Raw genomic sequence first — 27852 nt, 5'->3', positions numbered from 1 at the left:
AAAGCGAGGGGGTTTGGGTGCTACCGATCTTTGTATTGCTTCCAGCTCTGCACAGGGGCACATTTTGGTACTTGGGCACCGAGGGGGCTGTTTTCTGCAGCGGCCGCTTCGCCAGGGGCTACGGGTGTGTGTGGGAGGGTAACAGCGTAGGTGCTTCGCCACTGCCGACCCCGCAGCGGCTTCAAGCACGCCGGGGCCCTCCGCCAGGACGCAAAATGGCGGCTGCCAGGGCCCAACATGGCCGCCGCAGGGCCTCCTTCGTGACCCGGCCGAGCCGGGCTCCCTGCGCCAGCGCTTCACGCGGCGTCGCCGCCGGTCCCGGGCCCCGTCCCCCTGCAGGGGGGGCTGCTCACGTGACGCGGCGCCCGGGCCAATCGCCGCGCGCCGTGGCCGCCCCGTCGCGCGCAGGTCCCGCCTTGCCTCGTTGTGGTGGAAGGCGCCATTGAGAGAAGCCGGAGCCGCTGCGGCCGCCAGCCGTCCGGGGGAGCAGGGCCCGCCGCCGCCGCCGCCATGGACTACGGGGAAGGTGAGGGCGCACCCCCAGAGCGAGGGTAGGGCCCGGCCGCCGCCACCGTTGCCGCCGCGAGGCCCGGCCGCGTCTCAAAATGGCAGCGGCCGCTTTGTTCCGCGCAGGACGGAGTCCCCTTCATCCACTTCCTCGTCCTCCTCCCCGCCGCCCCTCCCGGGTCGGGGGAGCTGCGGCGGCGGCGGCCGGCGGCGGGAGGGCTGCTGCGCGGGAGGAGGGCCCTCCCGGGGGGCGGCGCGGGCGGGCGGGCGGCGCGGGCGGGGGCGGCCCTCCGCGGGGCGAGGCGCCCTGGGGCGCGGGGCGAGCGGGGGGCGAGGGGGAGGCGGCGGGCGGGGGCGGCGCGGGCAGGAACGGGGGGAGCTCGGGGCAAGCTCCGTGAGGGGGTCGTGTCAGGAGACTGGAGATCCGACAGGAGAGAGAGCCGCCTCTTGTTGCGGCTCCCTGTCTCTCCCCTCCAGCTCTTGCTAAGCACTAAGTCATTCTCACTGACCCATCCTCTCCAGCTGAAGACAGAGATTGGAGATTCCCAGATACCCCCATGCATTGTGGTGTGAACATGCCCAGTGGGTCAGTCTCAGGTATGAGCTATAAATACGTCTAACCTGTAAAAAAAGAGTTGGGGCTGAACAGTCACTGTTGACAAAAACAAAAAACAATCGGGTTATTAAAAGTACGTAACATGGTTTGACTGCACATGTTGTTTTCTGGAGGAGTTGTAACTGGCTGGGAGTGAGACTTGATTTTCATCTTGGGCATGTCAACATGAACTCATGCACGTTCCAAATCAAAATTGTGAGATCGAGGAATGGGGATGGGTGGGGGTGGGGAATACAGACTTTTCTTATGATGATGCTTTTTGCATAAATCAATATTTTGTTTTCTTATGGACTACTGTATTTGATTCTTGCTACTATTGAAAAGAAGGAGGATGTTTCCTCCTTTTATACAGACATGGAAAGAAACAACCTGTAACTGCTTGATTTTTTTTAAGTTTACTTTAACAGTTTGGGAAGGAATATAGGAAGCATATAAAGTAAATGTGATACAGCAAAAGGTAGCTCTTGTTTTTACGCTATCAAAAATACCACATACAACAAAATACATACAACAAAAAGGAATGCACATAATTTTGTAAGATGATTAAGGTTATGAGTTTAGTAAGACTCAAGAAATGACTCGACCTATCTTGCCAGCATGCCAGTACTAAAAGGATGTTAATGTAAAAACTTTACCATAAACTGTGCCCAGGCTTCATTTACAGATGTCATCAAGTAAGTGTCTGCTGTTGGGTCTCTTGATACTCTTGCTGGCTGTTACAGGGAAATAACACATTGGATTACAGAGAGATCTTTGATTGCAGTATGATCATTTTTATGATACATTCCTTGAGTCTTAGCTTTTTTTGCTGATTATATTATTTTGCATTTCTCTTTCTTCATAGTAAGATAAGTAAAGCTGTGACCCTGTTTTTTAGCCTTCTGTGTTGATTCCTAATTAAATGTCCTTTAGAATATTAGTAGAAAAGGTTCTTAATTGGCGGTTTTAAGCATTACTGGAATATTCGCTGTAGCCGTTAACCAGAACCTGCTTTTCTGCTATCAGATGACAGTAGTATTAAAGTGAATCCAGGCTCATCCTATGGGAAGTAACCAATGAAATGTATGTTGTACAATTAGATTGTTCCTTTCATGTACCTCTGTAATAATAGTTTTCACTGTGATAATTAAGGTTTCTATTATTCATTATTACTTAACAAGTTTAATTATGATGTCTGCAGCTTGAAACATTTAATGTTAAAGTTTATGCATTGTATATACCTTAGTAAGGCATGCATAAAGCTTTGTCTTACCCCATGATGTACAGTGGGCTAAAGACTGTTTTGTAGGGGTCCAGTAGATGGCAACAGAGGATGGATGTTGGGAGTTTTCATCTTTTCCCAGTTTTGAGTTCTTGGCAAGGCTCTTCTGGTTGGCAGCTTAACCAGTGTGAAGTACTTCTCATTGGATGATTGATGACCACTGTAATTCTGCCACTGTTTCTTGCTCATAACTTGGTTTGAGACAGAAGTGATATGGCCTGTAGAATAAATTCTGTTAATACTATTAACAAATGTGTTACTAACTGTTCTTGTTAATATTTTGTTTACTGTAACTTGCCCGTTTAATCTGGAAGGGGAAGCGTCTTCTGCTGCTGTTCCTAAAATTCAACTGCATTGTTAGATTGGTTCCTTGTTTTGCATGGGACTCAATGGTGTGTTAAAATTTCTGTATCTAATAGCAAGGTTGTGATCTTAAAGCAGGCATAGTGTTATGAAAAATCTAATGTACCTGGAAAAAGTGTTGCTTACTCCATTACACAATGGATTCTTAAGCTGCTTGTAGTCGCTGTGGATTATGAATTTCAAACATAGGGAAATTTAGCTTCTTTCAAGCTGGTACTTGTGTTTTTCTTATTGTTTAAAGGTTATTTTTATTTTACTGAAGTTTATTTTATTTTCCTGTATTTATTACTGTAAGATCTTTCTCATTTTTCTAGCCTTTTCATATGCTCCACATGGATAACATTGTTGAAAGTGATTTCATTTCTTTGTGCTGTGAATAATGATTTCAATGTTCTCTGATCTTAAGCTTTTTCTTTTAAATGGAGCCCTTTATACCAAGGGATTCTGAGTCCTATCTGCTACGTATTTAACTTCCTAGTTCTTTTCCTAAGGAAAACTTGATTTTTCTTTGCTGGCTATTGAGCTATATTTTGCAGCCATTTTAAATGATCTCTCCACCAGATCTGTTGTGGGTGTTTTTTTTAATCTGAAGGAATACATATACATTAACATTTTAATTTGTAAATTGAACTTGTCTTTTAGTGTCCCGTTCTTTTTTTTTTTTTTTTTTTTTTATTTAGAGGTAATACATTTTTCCCCCTCTGATGCAGCTATTCTCCTGTCTCCGCTACCCCAGTAGACTTGCGTATAATCTAGAAATACAGAGTGGGATTGTTCTTTGCAGTTCTGTTTCCATACTTAAATTCCACAGCTCGTTAATCCACACTGTATTTATGCAAGAGGTTGCAGATCCAAAACCTGATCTATTCCTTCAACAAACTCTTTGTTTCAGATGCTTTGTCAGTGCTTTCATCAGTGCAGAAATTTAGTCTTTAATTTTTAAACTTTAGGAGCAAATATGAGCTGCTGCTGCTTTTTTTTTTTCCCTTTTTCACTCTGTAGTATTCATAGATAATGCAAATAAAATATTTTGTCAAAGGTTTCTTTGACAAACAGTTACTATTTAAACTTAAATGAAGTACTACACTTCTGAATTTGCAGTTTGAGATGCTTCAGTACAATTCCTGGTGGTGTTTCTCTGGTGCTTAAGCACATGTTCTCTTAGTATGTGGAACAATTTCACATTTAGTCTGAATAGTTTGCACAGACAGGCAACTTCTGTTTATCTCTGCCAGTGGTAACAGCCAGAGCTAATGTAACAGTGAATGGGGAGTAGGCTACAGGCAGAGGGAATGGTTCTGTGCAGGTACAGCTTTTTTAGTGCTCCATGTCCATCTGTCTTGCTTTAGTTAGAAGAAGAGCCAGTAGTGTGAAAGAGGCCAGTGTGAATGGATTTTGATGTCTGTAGTTGTGACATTTGTCAACTAATAAGCTATTTACCTTGAGATTGTGATAACTAAAGCTGTGTGAGCGATTATTATTCAGGTATTAGATTCAGAAGTTGAAATCCTTTTAGGTCACCAAAGTGAATATTTACTGTATTATATCTTGTATGTTTTTCCCCTTTTTAGGATAAAGCCTATCTGGAGCACAGACTTTCAGAGTAAAGAAAAGCTTAATGCCTGAAGAAATACTATACTTCCTAATTTGAATGCAGTATGTTTGTCAGGCTCTGAGGTGTAAATATCTGTAAAACTTTGGTAAAGTTTGCAGCTGACAAAATGAACCAGGAGGCCAGTGGTTGGAATGATAGGCTTGGCTGCTCAGCAGTCTGGAACAGTTAATGAAGTAGTTGGAAGGAGATCATAAATCACCTTCATTAGGTCAGGTCAAAGATGTGTCTGTCCCACCTCACCAGTATCTTGTATGTTGCTGTCCGTTTGGAGATGTGGAAGGAATAGTACAAGTACTTGTTCAGTATATTTATATGCTTTTTCTGGTTTGTAGCTTGGGAACTTTCTGAACCAGAGACATAGCCTTTGTGTTCCACATCCTTTGAATTTGTCAGTAGATTTCTCCAGTTTCTTTCTTAAATCCATGCACATTTTTTTCTTGACACAGAGCACTTCCAGGACTCAAGTATCTGTTTTGTGAAAAAGATCCAGTTAATTTTGTAGCTTGTTATTTTTGTTTCATTTGCTACCTCCAGTTTTTTGTAGTAGAAAATCATGCAAGTGATCATCCCTCTTTGCTTCTTTATATCTCTTGTATCCCCTATTAAACCTTTTCAAAAGTGAGTGTATTATGATGTAGGTAAATGCAGTGAAGTGAGTCTGGAAAGGACAAGTAAGTTGTTCACTGTTAGGGAGAAGGTGATGATGTCCTAAAGGCAGTGATTTGAGGGTTTGGGCACTGGCATAGCTCTTGCAGTAAGACTGCTGGTGTTTGGTAACACGAAGTGTGGATGAGTAAGGAGAGTGAGCAAAAGTGGATGTCAGAAGTTCTTGTGTGGTTGTAGAACATATTCTAGAAGTATTTGCTTTCCTGCTGAAAATTTTAGACTAAAAACTTATTTTGAAACTATGCTTCAAACCATTTTTTGGAAGAGTCCTTCTCTGTGAATGTTTTTGTATTTTTCCTACTAGCTAACTTCTGGCATTTGGACAACACTGATCACTACCTACTACACTATAACAGAATTGGATTGCAGTGGCAGGGAGCTTGATAGTATGTTGTGTTCTTCCTTGTTGAATGATGTGATTCATCTCTTCAACTCTTCACCAAATTACTTTTGTGCATCTCAGAGTCTGTAGATAATAGGGAGCAGGTGAAACTATGGTAGATTACTGGGTGCTTTTAGGTTAGATATTTTTTCTATATAGTTTTCTATATAGTTTCTATATAGTTTTCAGAATGTCAGTCTTTTGATTAGATATACTGTATTTAAAAAAACAAAACCTAACAACACCTTGGATTTGAGATTGACTGTGAGATCATCTAACCTTAATTTTTGTGCAACTGAATTTATTTTATTGGCTACTTTACGCTTTTTACTGGCCTGCACCACTGGATTTGGTGATAGATCATTCAGTCACACCAGAGACAAATACTGGATGTTTCTATTGGAAAGCTTAGCCATTTCTTTAAAGAGTAACTTTTTGCAGTTTAAGTTGATGCTGTGTGATGCTACGTGACTAGTATTTTGAAAAGCTTTTTTTTGTGCTTTGCTGTAGAATCTTTATTATATGTTCAGAACATGGAAAGAGGTGCAGTGTGACTTCTCTTGTTCGAAGTTTTTTTATTTCAGAAGTACCTACAATCATTAGAATAAAAAAAAACCAGCAGGAGATCTTCATTTCTTGGAGTATCTATTCAGGCATGCTAAGAACATCTGTGTAAAAGTGATACAGCCAGCTCAGTACCATTTGCAGAATTGTTGTTGTTGACAGATTAAGAAAGTGAATTGCAATGGCTGCCTGGTGCTAACAGGAAGCAGGTACAAACAGTATATATATATACTTTAGTATATATACTTATTTTCATCACTACAGTTATTTCCATGAAATGATATGCACAGAGAATTACTATGTTTCTTTAAACAGGAGAATTTCTTACAACTTCAAGTGAGCTTATTGTCCTGTTGTCTTCTGGAAAAGTCAGTGGTTTACACTTGGAGATTTTGAAATGGATAAAATACTCTCTCTTGTCAGAGTGGACAAGTCTTTGTGTGGTTTTATTTTAATCCTTCATGTGTTCACTGTGTTTTCCTTCTCTGTTACCTTTTCTGTGAGGCTTGACTTGCCAGGCTTTCTTTGTATTGTCCAGAAGTTAGTGTTGGTTGGTACCGGGAAGCAGCTTTTGTCATTAGACTGCCAGTAAAGTGCAAATTGTGTATGTTGCAAGAAGACAGCGAATCATATTCGTTATGCAGATCTATGACACTGTTTCAGTGCTTTGAATTTGAGTGGGTTATTTAACCAGAACTTTTACGTAGGACTTCCAGTGTTGAGGAAGAAATTAGTTCTTTTGCCAGACTTCAGTTCAAGATACAAAGATATCACAAAGTGTCATCAGTTCAGCTATGAAATACCAACATCTTACTGCAGTTAGCAGGCTGCAGCTCAGTGGTGATTTCAATAAATTTTTGGCTAGATGGGAGAAAATTATTTTGTTTAACTGTAGTCTATATACAGAATCTGCACTGCAGCATGACAGCTTGTAACCTTGACCCAGGGTGTCTGTCAGTGTGAGTGAATATTTTTGAGGGGCTGGATAGAGAAAGCAGATGCCTGTGAGCTGTGTGTATTATTAAAGGGTGGGAAGTGGCCTTAATTCTCCACTAACTTCTGACATATTCTACGTCAGTCTTCTCCATTTAATTCTCTTAATTTAACTTGCGTCTGAATTCCAGCTGATGGAACAATAATGCTGAGTTATCCAGTACTGGGGAAAAAAATATGAACTTGATTTCAGTTAAGAGGTGCTCAGATGATGGCAAAGACACTGCTTCCCTAAGCAGAATGTCAAAATTGGTTTGCAGCTGGCAGTTGCAAAATAGTTTAAGCACTGTGGCAAAGAGTAAACCTTTTACTTAAGATTTTTAACTAGATTACTTAATAAGACTTCTTGCTTGCTTTCTTTATAAACATTTTTCTGCTCTTTTTTTAGACATGGACCGTGATTATGGGCATGGAGGCTATGGTGGCCCACGATCCATGGACTCTTACCTTAACCAATCCTATGGGATGGAGAGTCATGGAGGTGGAGGCGGAGGAGGTGGTGGTGGTGGTAACAGGTAAAATAATCCTTCAGTTGTCCCAAGAATTGATCAAACCCAGTTTAAGTTTAAATAATTTTGTCTTCTAACTTAAGTGTTCCTGAGGCATGTTGTTACGATTTTGTATGAACACTTTTGTTCTGAGTCTTCATGTTTGATAAATACTGGCAAATACTAAACTGTAAGAGCTAGATTCTTATAATAATCAGCATTTTTATGGAAAAGTTTGATAGTGAAACAGTGCGCCTTCGAATGAAACTGGAAAAAGTGTTTATTTTTCAGTAATGGCTAGCAATTTGCAGCTGATTGGCCTGACATACCATTTCTGACATAGCAGACTAGACCTAACTGGTTTAGTGCCTTAGACCGAATCTATCAACATTCCGTTTTCAAGGAACATTTAGGGTCTGTGTTCTTTGGTTTGAATGTGCAGTGCTCAAATGATCTTGGTATTGAATCTGAAAGTCATGTCCAGATTATTTCATTGGCAGGTACTGATTACACTTAAAACTGTGTGCATGTTCTGGGCTGCTTTGTAAGATGGATTGGTCTAAAAATAAAAATTCTGATGCAGTGGTCTTAAAGTTGTGTATTTAATGCTAGGGTACTACTACTGTTGCTCTTTCAGATAAAAACAGTAGGGAGCAGCTGATTTGATTTAGGTTTTAATATTGTATTCAAAGAAGCATGCTTTTCAGAGTAGCGATTCTATCTTGGAGGAAACAAAATGTGAAGAAAATTTAGATAATTGATGGTTTTCTTGTGTGCGCCCTTGAATTCTTGTCTGGCTGTGGCCAGACTACTGTATGATTCTTGTCTGTAGTCACTGTGGTGCCACTGGGCAAGGACAATGCTAAGTAGGGAGGCTGGAGAAGTGTTGTGTTTTGCTGCACGGTTCTGTTAAACACTTTATAATTTGTTTAATGATGAACATTAAGATTGACTTAAAAGTCTGAGCAGAGATTCAGGAATGAGCTGTACCTACCATATAGTAATCTGCATATGATTGAGGTTGAATGACTACTTGAACACCGAAATGTCTCTTGCCATGTAACGTTAATATTGTGCATGGGCTCTTTCTGTAGATAGTGTCATTTTCTGTGTATCGTTGGGTCTTCTGAGACTAACATCCTTTAAAATGAAGGCATTCAGTTTACTGTAGATACAGCCAGTAGTTTGAGTCTGTTCTAGTTTATATTTTATCTGTCAAGGGGTTGCCTTTCCCAACTCCTGCTGAATCACCTTATTCTAACCCTGCAGGGACACTAATGTGTTTCCCTTCCAAGTGGTTACAAATACTGATGATTTCTAGCCTGAAACCCTTGCCCCACCCTGCCCCTGGCAAAGCAAACTCTTGGTAAATAACTAAAGATTTCAGAAAGATTTCAGCTCCTTGTTACTCTACTCTGAAATTGCGAGGACTGTTTTTGTGTCCACTGTGCATGCACTGGGTAGACTTTCAAAATCCTGAGTTGCTAGACTTAACAGTCTGCAAGTGAAAGATGGATATACTGAAGATCATGAACTCTTTGGGAGACAGAATTTAAAAGGGAGAAAATTTCCAAAAAGTACAAATGTGGATGGAAGAGCACCTGTGTTTTTCCTTTAAAATTAGAACCGTGGGGTGTTTAAGACTCACAACTGTACCACTAAAAAAAAGATCTTTCTTTTTTTCTCCTCAGTTCAGAACTAAGCCGCCTTTTAACTGCTGTTTAACTGTTAGAATATGAGGGCATGATTTTGAAGAAAGGAGAGTTTGACTAGCCTATGAATGTCTGCAGGTGATGATTTTTGTGAGACTAGGGCTGGGCTCTAATGATGTTTTAGTAAATAACTTGCTGAAAATTTTAAGTAAACAAAGTTCAGGCATACTGAACTTTAGAATTGTTTGTAGCAAAACTGGCTCAGATAGCTTTCTATCTGGTCATAGTGTGATTTGCCCAGCCCTAATCAAGATTAAACAATAACACAACTGTTCGGACCAGTACAGTAATAAATTGATTTTAGTTGATAAATGTCAACTGATAACTTGTCTTTTGAAATGTATAACATTAGTAAGCTTACTTTTTTTTCTCCTCACTGTGCAACTTTTCCAGGTTTGGACCTTATGAGTCTTACGACTCCGGGTCTTCTCTGGGTGGGCGAGATCTGTACAGATCTGGCTATGGTTATAATGAACCCGAACAAAGCCGCTTCGGAGGTAGTTATGGTGGTCGATTTGACAACTCCTACCGGAATAGCCTTGACTCTTTCGGAGGTAGAAACCAGGGCGGGTCTAGCTGGGAAGCACCTTACTCCCGTTCAAAATTGAGGCCTGGGTTTATGGAGGACAGAGGAAGAGAGAGTTACTCTTCCTACAGCAGTTTTTCTTCACCCCATATGAAGCCTGCACCTGTAGGCTCTCGGGGGAGAGGAACGCCTGCTTATCCTGAAAGTGGATTTGGAAGCAGAAACTATGATGCTTTTGGAGGACCATCAACAGGCAGAGGCCGAGGCCGAGGAGTAAGTACAGAATCTTTTCAGATTCTTTTCACTAGACACTCTTTTAAACCCTTTCAAGACCACTGCTTTAAAATGAATGCACTGTTCAGTACAGTGTGGGTTTTTTGTCCAAGCAAACTATCATGGTTTGACAATGTTGTTTACCCCCTTGAACCTGTCTTCAAGTAGTACCCAGTCCCTCTTTCTGTCGAAAGTAATGAGTAATAGAGGACTAGTTGATAAGGTTTGTTAAATCTCTCCTTTTGTTTGAAAGGTGAAGATAAAAGTAATAGGTTTGGTCTAAAAGGGGTTAAAAGGACTTGCATTTTTCCTTGTAAACACTAGCATCTTTGCTGCTGGTGGGGGAAGTCTTGAATATTGTAAAAGTTTAATTCAAAGTCTTTTGAAGTTTTGAGTAGGTTAAAGGTGCAATGTATAAGCAAAAAATAAAACACAGGCTGTGAATGCTAGAGTAGTTTTTGTTTCCTGTAAAGGTAAAAGTTTAGCTAATTCTTCAATATGTTGAACACGTGCTTTATCAAACATCAAGTCTTCTTTTAAACTTAATTCTTGCTCTGACTTGTGTGTTGGAAGGGTGATGGGGAGGAAATGGCAAAGATGGGTGGTTAGCAGTTACAGTGATTCTTTTTCAAAATTAAAGTATGGTTAAAGGGGCATCATCAACTTAAAATCGGGTCCTTTCACAGAATTGAGATTAATTTCCAGATAGTGTGCCTAGTCGTGTCACCCGCATTGATTTTGTTTTGAGGACTTACGTTCCCACTCCTTTCCAGGGGACTCCTTTCCAGTGTAGGATGTAAAAACTGTATGTCCAAGAAACAGCAGGATTAACTGTACATAAAATAGTGGATCACACTTCAGAGAAGTAATGCTTGATGTTAAATGAGCTAGGGAAAAGAAATGCAAAAGAGAATAAAAAAATCCTGACAGAAGTACTAACTTTAGGTTGATGGTGTCCCTTTATCTTGGTTTTATAATCCCAATTCTGATTATGTTTTTTTTTTTTTAAGCATGAAGAGTTCATTGAACATTTTTCTGCCTGTGCCTCTAGGTGTAACTTATTTTAAAATTAAGTGTGCCATATTTCTTTGGGAAGCAATTGGTTAATATTAACCCATACAACTTGTTTGTAGCTTGAAGCGTAGAGGAAGATTATTTTTTACTGGGTCTTTTAAATGCCTAATTGTGTGGTGGTTTTGTTCCAGAAAGTCTACTTTGCAGCATTCTTGAGTACTATAGTTGCCGTATACAAATTTTAGCTCAGACTTGCACATGGCTGCTAGCTGGCATGTGGCATGGTATGAGAAATAGAATCTAATCTTTGTTTCTCTGCTTGTGAGCTGAAAGCGTTAGGTTCTTAACTTTGGATGCTGTCCTTTCAGAACTCCTTTAGATCTGAAAGTTTTGTGCAGTTACAACCAAGTAGCCTTATTTCTTTTTTGTTTTGCTTTGGTTTTGAAATTTCTCTTTTTGGTCTTTCATGTGATAAAGGAGAATGTAAAGGCTAAACTACTTACCATATGTAAAATGCATTGCACCTTTAATAGATAGACTGTTTAAAAAAAAAAAGTACTTGAAATTATCCCAGTGCATACTTCATGTCAAATTTATGTGCGTACAGTGTAAATGTACATGCTAGGTGGTTCTGTAACTGTCTCGACTAAATAAATTAACATGGAAATCTTGTGCATGGACTTCTGGTTAAGAAAAGTGCCTGTTTTGGTACATTCTGTGTGTCATTTGAAATTCACATAAGAAAAAGAAAGTCATACTTCTCACAAAGTACTTTAAAGTTATTTTTATGTTCTTTTAATTTTGGTAGTGTAATACTAATTCTCTTCTCATGGCAATACAAATATTTCTGCTTATCCAAGTCACCCATCCAGTCAGTGGGCTCTCCTTTGCCCTTTATTAATCAAGCAGTTGAGTTAATATTTAGTAGTATGTTAGTGCTTTTGAAAATACTGCAGCTACCTAAATTCTCCCTCTTTATATTACTCATTTATTCCATGCCTTCAGAGAGGTAACTTAGAAATCATAGCAAGGTTGCCTTTCAACTGAATTTTCATTCCTACTGCTGCCATGTTTTTGTAGCACTCCCTCCAGGCCCAACTTTTAAATTCTGGATTTGTTGAATTCTGTAGAAAGATAGGTAAAAGAAAGAATGAGCTTCCTTTAGTTAATCTTTATTCCACACTGGACAACCTTCTTTATTCATTTTTCGAGTCTCTGCTAATAATTTGGTATGAAGAAGCTTTTTTTTTTTTTGCCTTTTTGTTGTTGTTGGGTTTTTTAATTTTTATAAATGACTGCTGCCTAAAGTGTCAAAAACCTGCTTTGGTTAGCTCTGTTTTTTCCCAGAGGGAGAAGTCATTCATCATCTAGAGAATCTGAAGAGAGGAGCCAAGATGTTAGGCTGAGATACGAACTCTGATAGACATGTTCATTGTCTGGACAATGGTTCTGAATAAGCAGAAACACCGTTTGTACATATGTATTCATTCTACTGGACAAACACCCACAAAGCCATTGCACAACACAACATCAAACTGGGAGCTTAAATTTCCCTTGCATTTTGCTCTAGGACACAGATTTTACTTAGTTCACAGTTTTATTGTACCAAGTAATTGTTTCATTTCTATTGATTTGATATACTAATACATTTCTCTTGATTTCACAAATTTTCAGCATATGGGAGACTTTGGAGGAATGCACAGACCTGGAATTGTTGTTGACTATCATAACAAACCCAGTCCTGCAGCAGTTGCTGCAAGAGGAATAAAAAGAAAAATGATACCACAGCCATATAACAAACCTGGCGGGACATTTATCAAGAAACCCAAAATGACAAAACCTATTTTGAAGCTGAGCCAGAAAAAATCACCTAGTAAGTAACAAGTGCCAAAATTCTTAAGTTAAAATTAATGTTGGTTTTTTATTCATTAGGAATTACTTGGGTTTAATATTCAGGAAGAGGGCTGTATGTGCTGTTTTGTAATTCTTCATTTTCTACCTTAGAAGTACTCCACAACAGGTTTTATGAATTTACTCTTCTAAATCTTGTACTGCAAAGATAATGTGCTGAAGGAAATTGACTATTTTGATGTGTTTAAATATCTACTGCTGAAGACAGTTTCATTCAGACTTTATAATGATACTTCCTGGAGGCAGATTTCTACCACTAAAAATCATTTCAGATCTCGGGTTGCCTTAAGTGACAATGCCTGACAAATATTAAGATAAGCCCTTGCATGAGCCTGGGTCCTGCTGTCCAATTACTTTGATGGATATAAATAGTAGTGTATCAACTGCAACAGCTAAAATAAAGGCATAAGGTGTGGGTGAAGTGGAGAGGGAAAGAAGGCAAACAGAAAACAGTGAAAATTGTTACAGAATAATTTATGAAAGGCAGAGAGAGATTGCTCCTTTGTGTAAATGAAATGCCATAATGAAGAGAAGAACTGGAAATAGGACAGATAAACCGGAAATATAAATTTCAAAGTATTAGTGGTGCTTGGTTTGTTCAGCTTCCCTAAAGATATCCTACAACTATAATAATTTTGATATTGCAGGCAAAGCTGGAGAACAAAAATCACTAATGAGGTGAATAAATTACTTCCTTGGAGGGAATGTAAACTTGAATATTAAATATTAAGAATGGCATTTACATCAGTCAAATTTTCTAGGCTTTGTGCTTGTAATTTCCTCGGTAATTCAGATCTACAGTGTTTTATATAGTTTGGTTTCACATTGCACCTGAAAAATGCTTAAAATTACTTTAGCTCAGTGCTTGTAAGGTAAATGCCCAGTCAGACTTGGCAGAAAATTCCACGTGAAAATTTTATTTTTGATTTTGTAATTCTAATTATATTGCTGTGTATTGCAAAACTATTCCTTTAACTTTGAGTACTATAAAAATTTCAGGCACTGGGTGTATAGGACATGTTCCTCTGGCTTTTGCATAGGGAGCGTTACTGCTGGACTCGCCAGCTTTGTTGTGATGAAATGGGTCTGTAAAATACACATCCAGGTATATCAGACTACTTATTCTTTCGGTACTTTTGTAGATTCTCCTTTTCTAAACTACCTTCAGACAGAGCACTTATAGTTTATTATCTCTTCCCCTTCACTGATTTCCACAATCCAAGGACCAATGTACTACATAATACTGAAGTTACTTTAAGAAGTGAAGTAGATAGCATCTGCTAGAATGCACTTTTTATCCAACCTGTCCTGTTGCTCAGACTGGGGGAAAGAAACTGCTGGGTGGCTTAACACAGTTTTCAGAAGCTTGAACTGAAAGATGCTTTAAGCAGTATCATGTAGTTTAAAACTAAAAAGCAGGTGACGACAGAAAATTGGATGCAATTGGTATACAATGTAAGCATGAAAATACATCTCAATTGTATTGCCCTTTCAGTCTTGGCTTTCTTGTTTTTGTGGAGTTTTCTTCTAGAAGACTGTTTAGTTTATATTCCGAAGGATAAGTGATTTTGCATCTAGTATTAGAAAAATATGTTAAATTGTAGATGTAGACTGCCCTGGCTGCATAACAAGCAGGCTTTTTTTTTTTTTTTTTCCTAAATGCCTTACTGCCTTAAAATCAACAGCACTTCTGCGTTACTTATTTCTTCCTCGTTTTATTTTTATAGACATGAAATCATCTTTCCAGGATTCTACTATAGAGGTAAAGATTCCCAGCACTGAAAAATGTTTGTGATTCTCTCAGAAGTTTGCACAGTATGCCTTAAGACAAAAAATTATTAAGCTAAAGGGCTTAAGTTTTGGAATTTTTTCTAAATGTAATATAAAACTGTCTTATTTTGGTGACAGTCTGAAATCTTTACTGGCTTTGAGTGAAAGATTTATAGCTTGTGCAGATAGCCTAGAAAATTAATTTTAAAGTGTATTTGTAGGCTCTACCTGTTCTTGCATTGCACAGAGAGCTGTCATATGAGCACGTCTCATGTTGTCATAGGTAGTCTGCTTGAATCTATACACCTCTGACCTGCTTGGGTGGGTTGAGAAATTAAGTACAAAATGACAGGGAGATTATTAGACAACAGTGAGGAAGAGTGGGTAAGATACAAGACACATCAAGGAGAGGGTAAGTAAAAAAAGAACCAGTGTTAACAGGTGTTGTGTGATAGGGTACAAAGATTAGTTCCCACCTACAGAAAGATCAGTTGCAACAATATGTAAGAGTGTGATTAGTAAACTAAGCTAATCCTGGTTCCTGTGTTGAAAAACGGGAATGTTTTCCTTATTTTTGGGTGGATGTATTGATGTATTCTCAACTAAATATTTAAAAGTCTGAATTGAAAGTCAGAGTGTTTATGTAGAAGACAGGATTGTGATTGTGAAACTAATTCACAGAGACTTTAAAGGAGGAATGTATAGGTTGAAGTGTTTGTATGCTGAGTCTAACTATATACTCAATTGGCTTTCTTCCATTTTCATATTGGATAAAAATGGCAAATATCAGATTCTTGGAAAGAATTTGCACTGTCTTTTTCTGGTTTTAGAATGGCATTGTTTTGTTGGGGCTTTTTTCTTAGAAAATTTATGGCTTTGACTTTATTAGGAAATTGAAGTGGACACAAGTGGTGCAGTTGTTATATATGAAGACTTTACAAGAGATGCTTATGATCTTGGCTATCAGACTTTTGGAGGTAAGTTGCTTTGTCAGGTAAGGTGTTGTAGGTATTGTGTTTGTGTGACTTTGAATAGATTTAGTAAGTTGGTATGTGTGACCTCTAATTGAGTAGCATGACTTTTTCCTCCTCCTGCCCCAACAGTTCATAAATTAGGCCATGAAGAAGATTGTAACATCTATCCATCACTTGTTTTGTTCTTTACATGCTTATTTTCTCTCTGCTTTCTGATCATCTCTGTATGTTGTTGTTTGACTTGCTTTATTTTTGTGAAACTGATGTAAATAGTCTTCTGTACTTACAGCCATTCCATTGCTTAAATGTTGTTTATCCCATCGGTTCCTCACCCATATCCTACTATTTATCCCACTAGCTGATCAACCTCACCCTTAAATCCTAGGTGAGTCACTTCTATAAAAGTGGATTTGGTTAACTTGGAGAGCTCATCTCAAGAATATTAGGTATATTTCATGTGCAGTCTTAATGGAATAGGTTAATTATTAGCTTACATAAAATCAGTTAAAGTGCATATTAACTTTAGTGATTTCAAACATATACACAAAGAAATCCAGTGTTAAGGCTGAAATTATTTTTAGTCCCCTTCCCTTGTGGATGGCCTGATTGTGCATGTAGTTTAATCTGATGGTAAGGAGTGCTGGAAATTTACAGCCAACTGATTAGTTTCTTTTCTTGAAATAGTAGTAATTTAAAATTTTTTTTTACTAATTATGTGGGTTTTTTTCATTTTTAGAAGTTTGACTAAGTGCACTTAAAAGTGGGAGCCCCACTGGGGATTCCCAGTTCATATGTAGATTCAAGACTTCCATTGCCTGGCTTGTAACAGGATGGGCACTTGTGTTTGTGAGCTTGAGAGGCAAGAGCAGGCTGTTTCACTCTGTTACAGTGTCATACCAGATTATTTTTACAGCAGTAAAACACTAACAGAATTGCCTCTGTGGGTGGGTAGTTGTTTCTTGATTATTTTTTTTAATTCAATTTAAAAACTTTTGGATAGAGTTTTTTTTCCTCCCTGGATCAGAGTAATTTTTGAAACTATTACAAAATAAAAAACCTTGGGTTAATCAGCAATGAAGTGTAAGCTGCTAGTCAGTGGAAATGTTTTCAGTACTCAGTGATGCTTCTAGAGTCACAGAGCTTTTCGCAGGTCTTTCTATTTTTTTTTTCCTTCTTTTTTTTCCTGTACATTCCTTTCTGTTGCTGTTTAGATGGAGGCAGATTTCATGGAGGCTGGCCTCTCCTAAGGTTGAACTGCAACAGAAAACTAAGTGATCCTTTTTTTTTTTTTATGATCTATAACTACTCACTGAATAATACTCTAGTTGTTTCCCTTTGTCCATGCGCTTTTAAAGCAGGCATAGCAAAGGCGAACGTAAGTACAATTACACAAAAAGTCAAAATGTCCTTAGAAGTCACTAATGTTGCAAAACTCATTTCCTGACATTTGTTTGAAATCTTACATGCCAGGTGATAATTTAATGATATTTGTCTTTGAAGGTTTGGTTGGGTTTTTGTTGTGTGGTGGTTGTTTCCTACCCCATTCACCCAGCTGGCTCTTCTTTCAGTGGTTTTTCTTTAGCTGAGAATCTTTGGATCACTTTTCTGTGAAATCAAGCGAAGTCTAGTGAAAATTAATAAAGTTGTTGAAGATCAGGTTGGATACTGCACCTTAATGAAATTCTGCATAGTCTCCTTTGTGAAAACTTCTGGGCTTGGAAACTGCCTTCTCAGTGGAAGAGAATGACTTTAGATAATTTCTTTTTATGTAAGGGCATTGTAGGTATGGTGTTCTAAAACCATGGAGAGTTTTAAATTATGTGTTTCTCCCCAGTACCCTTTCCTGGTCAGTCACTTGAAGAGGCCTTTAATAACTAGGCACAGGAGGGTAGGGTTTGCTTTAACTCTGAATTTCCTTTCTTTTATGAATGTAATCTAGAGTGTAACCCCTTAACTACTAAGTTTGCGTTGTCGGAAGCAAATGTTTAAATTGGTTGTCTTTAGAGGAGGCAAACAAAGCAAAACTTTTGTGGCATTTAAATAAGTTGTTGAACCATTTTGATATAGAATCATTCTCTGCATTTTGAGGTATTTGTGAAGGAGACAGGGAAGACAGATACTTTTACTGGAGTGGAGTGGAGTTTTTTTGGTTTGTTTGTTTTTAATGTGATATTTTAATATCCTCCTATTGTATGTTAAGATGGCAAAGGAGAAGTTAAAAGTGAGGAAGAAGAAAAGCGGCGAATTGAGGCCAGAAGAGAGAAGCAAAGGCGTAGAAGGGAAAAAAACAGTGAAAAATACGGTGATGGATACAGGTTTGTTATAACTTCTGTCTTGTGTGCAGTGTTCTTTTTCCCCTTTATCCTTCTGTAAGAATGGGTCGTTATCAGTCCAAAAGGGTTTTCAGGAAATTTTAGGAAAATAAAATGCAGTGAAGAAATGAGCAAAAACCTGACCCAAACAAACAAAAAACCCTCAGACTAAAACAGAGCACCCAAATCTTGTGGCTTAGAAGACTGAATATTTCACTGGCCCTCTGCTGTGTCAGAAAATACAGTTTCCTAACCCCTTCTCTCCCACAAGTGCATTAGTGCACACTTGAGAAGCAGCTTAGAATGGCACTGCTTTTGAAGTATGTACTTCAGTTAAATATGTATTTCATGCCGATTTAATAAGCTGTTAGAAATTGACTTTATTCTGGTTTTATATGTATGGTAAGTGATTTTGTAGCAAAACCAGGTAGATAGTTCTGTAACTTTTCTGAGTCTTGTCACGGCCAAGCAGGCTAGTGGCCATCACCATACAAGACTGTTCTATGTCACTGCAGTATAAGGTCGTAGCATTACTGCCTTTTCCTTACTGTACTGAGGAGGCCATATTTCCTTATAAAGATTACATAGGTTTTGTATGGAAAATGAGCTTTAAATGAATTCTTTTGACTATTTGTAGTTAGGAAATCATGGAGTGACGTGCTTATGAGAGCTACTACAAAAAGTGACACAAACTAGAGAGCTGTGGTAGATATACTCACAGAATAATGTGGCTTTTAAATGGCTAGCTTCTGATATCAGCAATTTTCATGTTCTGCACAGATAATTCATTACTTGGACTGGCCTGATTTGTATTTGGTTCTTGTAGCAGTTACCCTTTTAATATACTGGATTATTTTTTTTTTCCACTTAGGCTGCTTTAAGGAATGCTTTTCCCGTTCCTTTTCCAAATAGGTTTGTCAAGTCCTCATCGTTTTGAGGAGAGAGAGAGAAGAATGTTTTCTTTAACAGTAATATTGTTTAATGTATTTCTCTTGATAGAATGGCATTTACTTGCTCATTTTGCAAATTTCGAACATTTGAAGAAAAAGAAATTGAGGCACATCTGGAGAGTGCAGCTCACCAGGAAACATTGGATCATATCCAGAAGCAAACCAAATTTGACAAAGTAGTGATGGAATTCCTTCATGTAAGGCAACTGGTTTTTGAGCTATATAATACTTTTACATTAGAGTGTAGTTAACAATTTACCATGTATCTTCAAAATATGCTTAATTTATCATTGTCACTCCTTTTGCAGATGACTTGGCACAGCACATATTGCTAAAAATTGAAGCAAATTCAGAGTCTGTAAAGCAGTGTTACTTTTACAATTAAAAGTAGTGCCTTAAGAAGTAACAGCAATTAATTGCTATGTATTACTGAGCTATCCTGAGTAATATTGTAAGTACAGGTTCCTATTGGGATATCAACAGCTGTACATCAAATGTTACAGGTTTTGGGTTTTTTGATTCTCTGTAGGAGTGTATGGTGAATAAATTCAAGAAGACAGCTATGCGTAAGCAACAGACAAGTAACCAAACAGAAAATGCTCAAGCTGCTGAAAAAGATATAATGGAAGGTGAGTAATGCTTTTTATATGAAAGTGCATACTGTGGAGCTCTGCTTGCCCTGTTCTCCTATCATTCCTCTTCAGATCTGATAAAATGTTTGAATTAAAATTATGAGTTTTCATACCTTTCCTGTACCTGGTTGGAATTTCTTGCTTCATTTCTGTTAAAATGTGGAACATGAGCACAGTGGGAGATAGCAAACCATGTTTATGTTCGTTGTCCTGATAGCCTTGTTGGAAAGTAAGATAGCATTGTGCTAAGTACTTGACAACTGCTAAAAGCTACTTAAAAATGGATATAGCTAACATCTTAACCATCTCCCAAATTCTTTTTGTGTACTTTCCATAAGTACTGGAGGACCCGTATGCCTTTATTATCAGAGTGTGCTGTTGGCAAGCTAATACTTAAAATTGCAAGAATTGGATTCATGCTCTTCCTGGTGGTGAGGGGAGGCAAGGAAAGAAATTAGTTGTTCTTATAAGGGGTAAAGTAAATCCAGCTGCTTTGGTGAAGCTTTGGTTCTTGTATCAAAATGTGTATTAAGGATATTGGTTATTGTTGTTTTTAAATAGATGACATTTGTGTACATTAACTAGTTCAGTTCAATAGTACAATCATTTTTATTTCCTTCTGTTTAGGCAGGTAGGTGTTCATATATCATAACCTCAGACAGCAAACATAATTGCCTGGGTCTCATACATAGTCTGTGGAGGGAAAGAGTTGGAATATCCAAGTGAAGAGCCTTCCTCCTTCAGCACTTTGCCTTCAGAAAGCCTAATTTTGGTGCCCAAATTTGGGTGAATATTCCCCTGTGGTTCAGTTTGACGTGTTTACAGTTCTAGTTTTTCTGGTATTAAACGACCAGTCCCCTTTCCTACTTCCCTAGAATAACATGCTTTGTCTTAGTGATTTGTTGCATCTTCTTTGGCAGGGGTTACTGCTGATGACCATATGATGAAAGTTGAGACTGTTCACTGCAGTGCTTGCAGTGTGTATGTTCCTGCATTACACAGTTCTGTTCAGCAGCACTTAAAATCTCCTGACCACACAAAAGGAAAACAAGTAAGATATGTCATATTATTTAAAAAAACCCAAACAAAACGGAAGCCCAAGCATAATTAATGGTAGATGAGAAGTCCTATGGTACTTGGTGCAAGTAATTTCTGAGTTCTTGTTGGTATTACTTGTTCTCTAGAAAGCTATAATGTCCTTATTAAAATTTGTAAACGTAATGTCTTGTGAAGTAGCTAGCACTTAAGCACCCCCAGTTAATGAAATGTTGGTGTGCTTAATAGCTGACAGTAGTAAGTCCTGAGGTGGTTACTGGGAATGACTTTTTATTTTATGGGATTTTTTTTAAACATCATTAAGTGCTGGAAAGGTTTTGTTACTCAGATTGCAAAACTTAATACTTACGTTTCTAGCAAGGTAACAATCCTGGTATCTTTTTTTGCTTGGCTGTTAACTTTTTAATTTGAAGAAAAGTGAGACCAGTTCAGAATTAGCAGTACACACTTGTTAAGTTTGGTAGAAGGGTTGAAAGAGTAGCATGGATGAAAAAAAAAATCACAGTTGTCATAGTAAGCAAGTAATGTTTTGTTTGTATGTGAGCTTCTGTGATTGTGGAATATCATGGAATAGTTAGGGTTGGAAGGGACCTTTTAAAGGTCACCTAGTCCAATCCTCCCTCAATGGGCAGGGGCATCTTCAACAGTATGTTAGGCTGTGGTGGAAAAGCATGGATGTTATCTGTAGATTAAAACAGGTAACTGTGGTTGTAGATAGGTGCATGGTTGTAGTTTGTTATGTGAGCAAGATGTGAATGTATCTTTTGGTCAAGGTAAAGCAACAAACTAAGTTTCTTTACAGAAACGGACCATTAATTCAAGTTTGTGTGATGATTGTAATAACTATGTGATGATTATTCACTGTAAAATCTCTTTCCCAGGCCTACAGAGAGCAAATAAAAAGGGAGAGTGTTCTTACTGCCACCAGTATCTTGAATAATCCTATAGTCAAGGCACGGTATGAGCTGTATGTGAAGGTAAGATGCAAATGGGAAAAAGGTAGTCTGTAATAGTTGCTATATATTTTCTCCATGCTCTTGGAGTGTAACCTCAGTGCTGTCTTCTGCTTCTGCCTTCTAGGCAGCTCACAGATTGAATATACTTTTAACATATTTTGCCATTCTCAGATAACTTTGCTGAAAAACTTGCCACCTTCAGATTTAGCAGCTTTTGGCTTTTGTTTACCATTTCTTTTTAGTAAATTTTTAATTAGATGCCCTTACGAAAAAAAATAATCGAGCTTTAGGAAAGCATCTGCAGTGTCTTTTAAATGAGCACAAAACACTTGAGTCGGTGTGTATGTTTAGGAGCGAAGGCTCCGGTGTGTGGTGCACACTACTCTGCTACTTTTTATTCCATAGAATTTCTAGAATTTATGGCAACATACAGAAAACGAAAGCTTATGACAGTAGTTGTGATCAGGCAATTTAAAAGCCTTGGCAGCCTGTGTTACAGATGCGTGGCCCGAGAAATGTTATGTGAAATCATTTTGGCAAAATGTGGATGTTTTTTCTGCCAGGCCAATGAAGTGACTTTTTCTGTAGTACCATTGTTAGCTATTCCTGGTAGTCACTTTTGATTGATTTTTTTTTTTTCTCTTCTGTTACACTGCTTGATTTCTCTGCGCATATTGGGAAGCTTGGTTTTTTTATCTGTAGCCTAGAAGATGTGCATTTCCCTAATTCAACCTTATTTGGGATAGCTTTTCTTTCTGTTGAGGCCAGTACTGCCTTTTAGAACCACACCCTGCTGAGGGTAATGGTCCTCCATCTCTCTACCACAACTGGTATTTAGGACCCACCTGCCACCATTGTGGTTTTGAGTGAAAAGTTCTGCTTCAGTAAATTTGACTGCCCCGTGAAGCTACTGAGTAACTGCTTGGTAGATGACAATTTAATGTAATTTGGGTTGATTGGCTAGCTGACACTGCAGCAGGTGATCAGTTTTGAGAATATTAGCTGCGTGTTGCATTGTCTAAGACTTTTTTTCAAGGTTAAAGGCTCTAGTTAATGTTTGACTGAAAATGAGGGAGTAGATAGTCACTTCTGGTCTGGAGTGAACTAACTGATAAGCAGTAACAGCTCTTGTCTTACTTGGGACACCTTGACCATTTCTTTTGGGTAAAAATTCTCTGTGACTTACTCCTCTACCAAATGCTTAATGGAAAATGTCTTTTGCCCTTTGATTTTATTTTTTTTCAGCTAGAGACAGCTCCACAGGTTGTTCACTATATGTGTAAAAGGAGAGAAAGCAAATGGATGCATCCTTTTTAAACAAACTTACAGCTTCAAATATGTCATTCTACAATCAGTTTCTTTAACTACATGTTTTTAGTTTGCACTGTGAAAATGAAAGCAGAAAGAAAAAATTGGTTTTGGCTGTAAACACTTTCATGTTTAACCACTTAACTATGAGGTCAGTTGTAGGTTTTCAAATTTCACTGCAGAATCTTCAAGAAATGAATACAAACTTGGTAGTATTTACCTGTACCCGCTAAATAAGTATGTGTATTTTAACTTGAGTCTTTCAGCTAGTTTTGTGAGCTTGAACACATTGACTATAGAAAGGGTGTAAAGGTTAAATAACCCCTGGTAATTTTCACTGAGTTAAGTGATTTTTTTTAATTATATTTTTTTTAACATGGTAAAGGTGTCTGTGGTGTCCACTGAAAATGGAAGGATCTATATGGAGTTAGCCTAAGATAATCCCTCATGTGTTGTGTGTGTGTGTTTTTCATTTGTTTCAAGACATTTGCAATTAATGTCCCAGCTCCATGGAAGACAGCTTCGGTAAATTAGGTGATGCAGCTTTTAGAAGAGCTCCTGGTGTTTTTATAAAGGCTCTGATCTTTGTTACACTTCTGGTCAGTGACTATAGTTACAAACGGAAAGGAAAACACAAAGATCCAGATAGGTCTTGACAGTGGTTGCTAGTGCCATAGCAGATAATGAAAACAACAAGAATCATAATGGTGGAGAATAGCATTTCTTCAAGGTGGCCTTCTTAATTTACTAATGCGGCTTCCTTGGATCTTTTAGTATTGGAATTACTGTCACATGTACTGTTCCTCCAGTGTTCTACTGGACCCCAGCTGCTAGGACAATAATTTTTGCTATCATGTCTTCTGTCATGAAATGCTGCATCTGTTCACTGCTGCTTTGAAGCTGGTGTCTGCATTGTTGAAAACTTCATTCAGTTTCCAGAAAACTGCTGTATTAGAACCAAGGTTTCCAGTTGTCAAAACATGCATGTGATCTTATGATCCTAATGGTGCTGGTGACAGTCTTTTACACTGTCTTATTCCATGATTTTTTTTTTTTCAATTCCTGTATTTGAAAACCAAGTACAGTGCTTAAATTAACAAGGTATGTTTGCATCCTACCCTTTGCATGCAAGGAACCTTTCCTCTACATATCTTGATATCTTCATTGTAGATATTTCAATCAAAGAACCTTGAAAGGATTGTTTCTTAGCTTGGCCATTTCTTTTAAAGAGCCCTCTGTTTCCCCAGTGTTGGTCTTGTGTCACATCCTTTTATGCTTCCAGTGTATTCTTTGTATGCTTTTTTAAAAAGTTCTTCATTCTTCCTTATTCCCCTACATCTGTATTATGGAGGGAAGCAGGGGGGAATCTACTACAAGCCACCTGCTGGCCGCTCTGAAACAATCATCTTGGAAATGTTATGAACCTGCAGCAAGTCCCTTTATACTGAGGAAAAAAGACCACCTTGTTTCTCAGGCAAAAAGTTACCACTTGATGAAGTCATGACTATCTCTTAATTTTGGACCATTTAGAACTTCCTAGATAGAATGATGTCTGTGATTAAAACATGCTGGGATGTTGCTCAAGAGAAGTGTCATAGAGGTTGACATTTTCTATCACTATATCCCAGGACTGTGTTCATGTGTATTAGTGAAGGCATTCTAAAGTTTACCAGTTAGATAGGCAGACTTCGGTATCTTTTTGAGTCAGGTTTGTGAGACCTGTTATAAACAGATAGGGAGCGTGGTTTCTGGGGACATTTGAATCCTGAAGCTTTGGTTGTAAACACCAGTTCACAGTCTTAAGGTTTCTCTGCAATTTAAATATTCTAGAGACAAGGAACCCAAGGAATGCATCTCTTGGGAATGAACTACTTACCTGCTTGTGTTTTTATGCTCTGTAGGCATCATAAAGTCTTTCTGCAGCAGTTCAATGGTGTGTCTGTGTTCTTGTTTTCTGGGTTTTTTTTGTTTTGTTTTTTAAAGCCATCTGGGAAGATGGGACCAGTGTGGCTGTCAAAATCAACTAGCATCAAAATTGGCTCTGCATGCTGTGCTGGATGCCTCTGATGCTACATCACTGGAAAAGAGCACAGTCGTTAGGATCTTCCCCTTGAGGGCAGTAACTTTTTCCTTGGCTTGAGAACTTGAAAAGTGCATTTTTCTCTGAAAAAAACAGTTGGAGAAAGCAACTTCAACTTTTTTTGTTATTATTGTATAGAAGTCTGTTCATCCAGAAGTAGTGTGCTGAATCCAGTTCTGCTAGGTTAGCCAGAAGCGACATACTGTCTCCATAGGAATGAAATGTAACAGTTTTCTGTAGCTTCTCCCCAAGAGTCGGGGACAGTCAGAAGCTGTCTGCAGGAGTGTAGAAGTAGTCCTTTCAGAAGTGCATTCTTTAGTTACGTTCCATAGTTATGCCTAGCCTAGACGTGAGAGGATTTTAGTCTTTCCTTTTATATCAGACCTATAAAAGGGCTGATATCCTTGTGAGTCATATACAGAGGAAGGCTACCTTTTGATTTCTTTTGCTAGGAAACAATGCTCTCTATCAGGACATATGAAACTCTTAATATAGCTGTCTTCCCTCTGTAATGTCTATTGATGGTATTTGAAGCTTACCAGGTGGAGTGTTCTTAACTCTGTAATTAGCTTATTTCTGTCTGTCTTTGGAAATCCTTGTTCCTGTACCCAGATGATGGAAAATATTTGGCTGAACCTAAGGAAAATGGCACTGGAGCATTTACAGTAAGGTGGTCTCTTGCACTTGTCCAAAAAGGAAAATAGATGGATACAGTTTTGGGGAGTGGCACTAATTCTTGATGTTGGAATTGAATTGATTGGGCACTCGCTTTTCCCTGTGGTTTGCTTTTTGATGAAACTTTTTACTGAGCTAATAAGTATTTTTGGTATTTCTGTGTTGGGACACTTATACTAAACAGTAATAGTATGTAGTAAGTAATGAGATGTGGGGTTTTGCTGTGTTCACGGGGCTCAGATAAGTTATGATACCAGCTTTCTATGTGCTTGACCCTTGCCTGTGAGAATCTTCTTATAAAAAAAGTCAAACTTAGTATCTCAAAGAAGTTTAAATAGCTTATTCATGGGGTTTATATGTGGCAGCTGTGTCTTTGATTAGACTATGAGTTGACGGGGCTCAGCAGACATTACCATCTAGGTGCTGTAGACTGGCCATTATAAAGTGTATGCATGAAATTCTCCTGGGACTTGGAATAGCATGGCCTCAAAAAATTCTGCTTTCTTTGTGTTACTCTTTAAATATGAAGTTATGATTTTTCTTGATTTTTGAATAACAAGGAAGCCAAGTTTTTGTTTAGTGGCATTTGTTAAATGTTTTTATAGCTTTCTAATTTTTCAGTGTTTCATAGGCCACCTGGAAGACTTTACCAGAAAAATGTAACGGAAGAAAAATATTTAAGCAAATAAGTACAGGAGGCCTAGAACTCTGTTTTTCTTTTGGATCATCTTTTAAATAATATTAAAATCATTATCTTAGTGTAGTTAGTGATCGGTGTCATATGCTCAGATCAGACTTGCTCTGTCAGATGCTTGAATGTGAAAGGAACTTCAGCAAAGAAACTGCTAATACTTCATGTTGTTATTCTTTATTGATTATACATAGTTCTTAAATTTCTGAAACAAGTGAAAGCTGAGGTATGTCTTGTACTGAACTACTATATGAAATAGAGAAAGTTTAAAACTAGAATGCTAATGTATTTAAAATACTGAGAAATCTAATAATTTCTCTAGATAAGCAATGGGGTGAATTTCAGACTAGTCAATATAATTCTAAATTGTTTTTTCATACGCTGAAGAGTGTCTTTTTGGTAGAATTATTTGGAGTAAGTAAAGACTAAGTAAGGAAAAGCAGAACGAAACTCTGTTCAGATTTGGTTTTAATTGAGGAGAAAAAGGAAGTGGCTGTAGTTCTTAAAAACATATTGAAACTTAACCATGTAATTTTAACTTACTGAAGGTTGAAGTTAAACTGAAGTTTGTGTGTAGCATACTTGGACTTCTTCTCAGTGCCATTTCTACTTTCATGAAAAAATTTTATTTGAATCCTCATTTCCAGTGTGCATAAACTTTTAAAATCAAACCTGTTTTGATTTTATTGACAAAAAAACGGCACCCTATTAAAAAGCTGTATAAAACACCATAGCATTTCTTAGCGGCTGCCTTTTTAATTCACTGAAATTATGAGTATAATTTTATTTCATGTCTGAAATATCAAAGTGTTTGTTTTCAATCTTCTGCTTCAGGGTGAAAATCCTTTTGAAATTAATGATCAGGCTCAGGAGCAGCAGGCAGAAGAGGAGGACAAAGCTGATGAACCAGCTGAGGGTGAGGAAGAAGAGGAGGAAGAAGAGGAAGAAGAAACTGAAGAACAGACTGATTTCACTTTAGACCACACTGAAGATAACTAAGTGCAAGAAAATGAAAATATATCAAGGGGGGGGAACAGCTTTTTATTTCTGCTCTAAAGTGGCTAAGACTTTTTAATAGTCTCAAATGAAATTGTTGAAGATTCCCCACCGTATGCATGCATTCCATTCCATGGAGAACTTGTTTATATAATTCCTCTGTGTTTCTGATTTTGTTTAAAATGAAATTAAGACTATTTTAGTTGAGCTTTTTATAGAAAACTGACTGTTAAAGCTGATTAAAACATTGTGTTGTATATTTTTTTAAGCATCCTATTTTTTTGGTGTGTGTATTGAAAGTTGGATATAATAATTTTTGGTCTAATCAATTGAAAAGAAAGGCGGGTCTGTGGGGTAAATATATTAAATGCTGTATGGCATAAGCTTATCATATTTACCTCTTAGTACAGAATGAGTAACTCCAAAAATTGTGCTGTTGAGTGTGGCTGTTTCGGGGACTGCATTGCACTCTGTATAATAGAGTATGTGTTATAATATGCCTTGTAGCTTTTTGTGATAAGATGTACCAGTTTGTAGCAATAAAACACTTAAGAAATGTTA

At 38.0% G+C, this 27852-nt stretch overlaps 1 protein-coding gene across 2 annotated transcripts; it reads left to right on the top strand.

The window, feature by feature from the left end:
* Positions 1–357: 357 nt before the first annotated feature.
* On the top strand, positions 358–27852 carry ZNF326 (zinc finger protein 326). Of its 2 annotated transcripts, XM_055724367.1 has the most exons (13): positions 358–526; positions 1030–1104; positions 7356–7482; positions 9561–9966; positions 12655–12853; positions 14619–14653; positions 15551–15638; positions 17836–17950; positions 18947–19094; positions 19427–19526; positions 20450–20580; positions 21467–21562; positions 27130–27852. In XM_055724367.1, exons 1-13 carry the CDS (start codon positions 511–513, stop codon positions 27292–27294), a joined length of 1701 nt encoding a protein of 566 aa, XP_055580342.1. In that variant the 5' UTR covers positions 358–510; the 3' UTR covers positions 27295–27852. The 2 variants fall into 2 exon arrangements, with proteins under 2 accessions (XP_055580342.1, XP_055580343.1); XM_055724368.1 differs by lacking the exon at positions 1030–1104.

Source organism: Falco cherrug, chromosome 12 (assembly GCF_023634085.1).
Source record: "Falco cherrug isolate bFalChe1 chromosome 12, bFalChe1.pri, whole genome shotgun sequence".
Classification (NCBI taxonomy): Eukaryota; Metazoa; Chordata; class Aves; order Falconiformes; family Falconidae; genus Falco; species Falco cherrug.
Note: the sequence above shows the minus strand (reverse complement) of the source record. Positions and strands in the feature narration are given on the sequence as shown.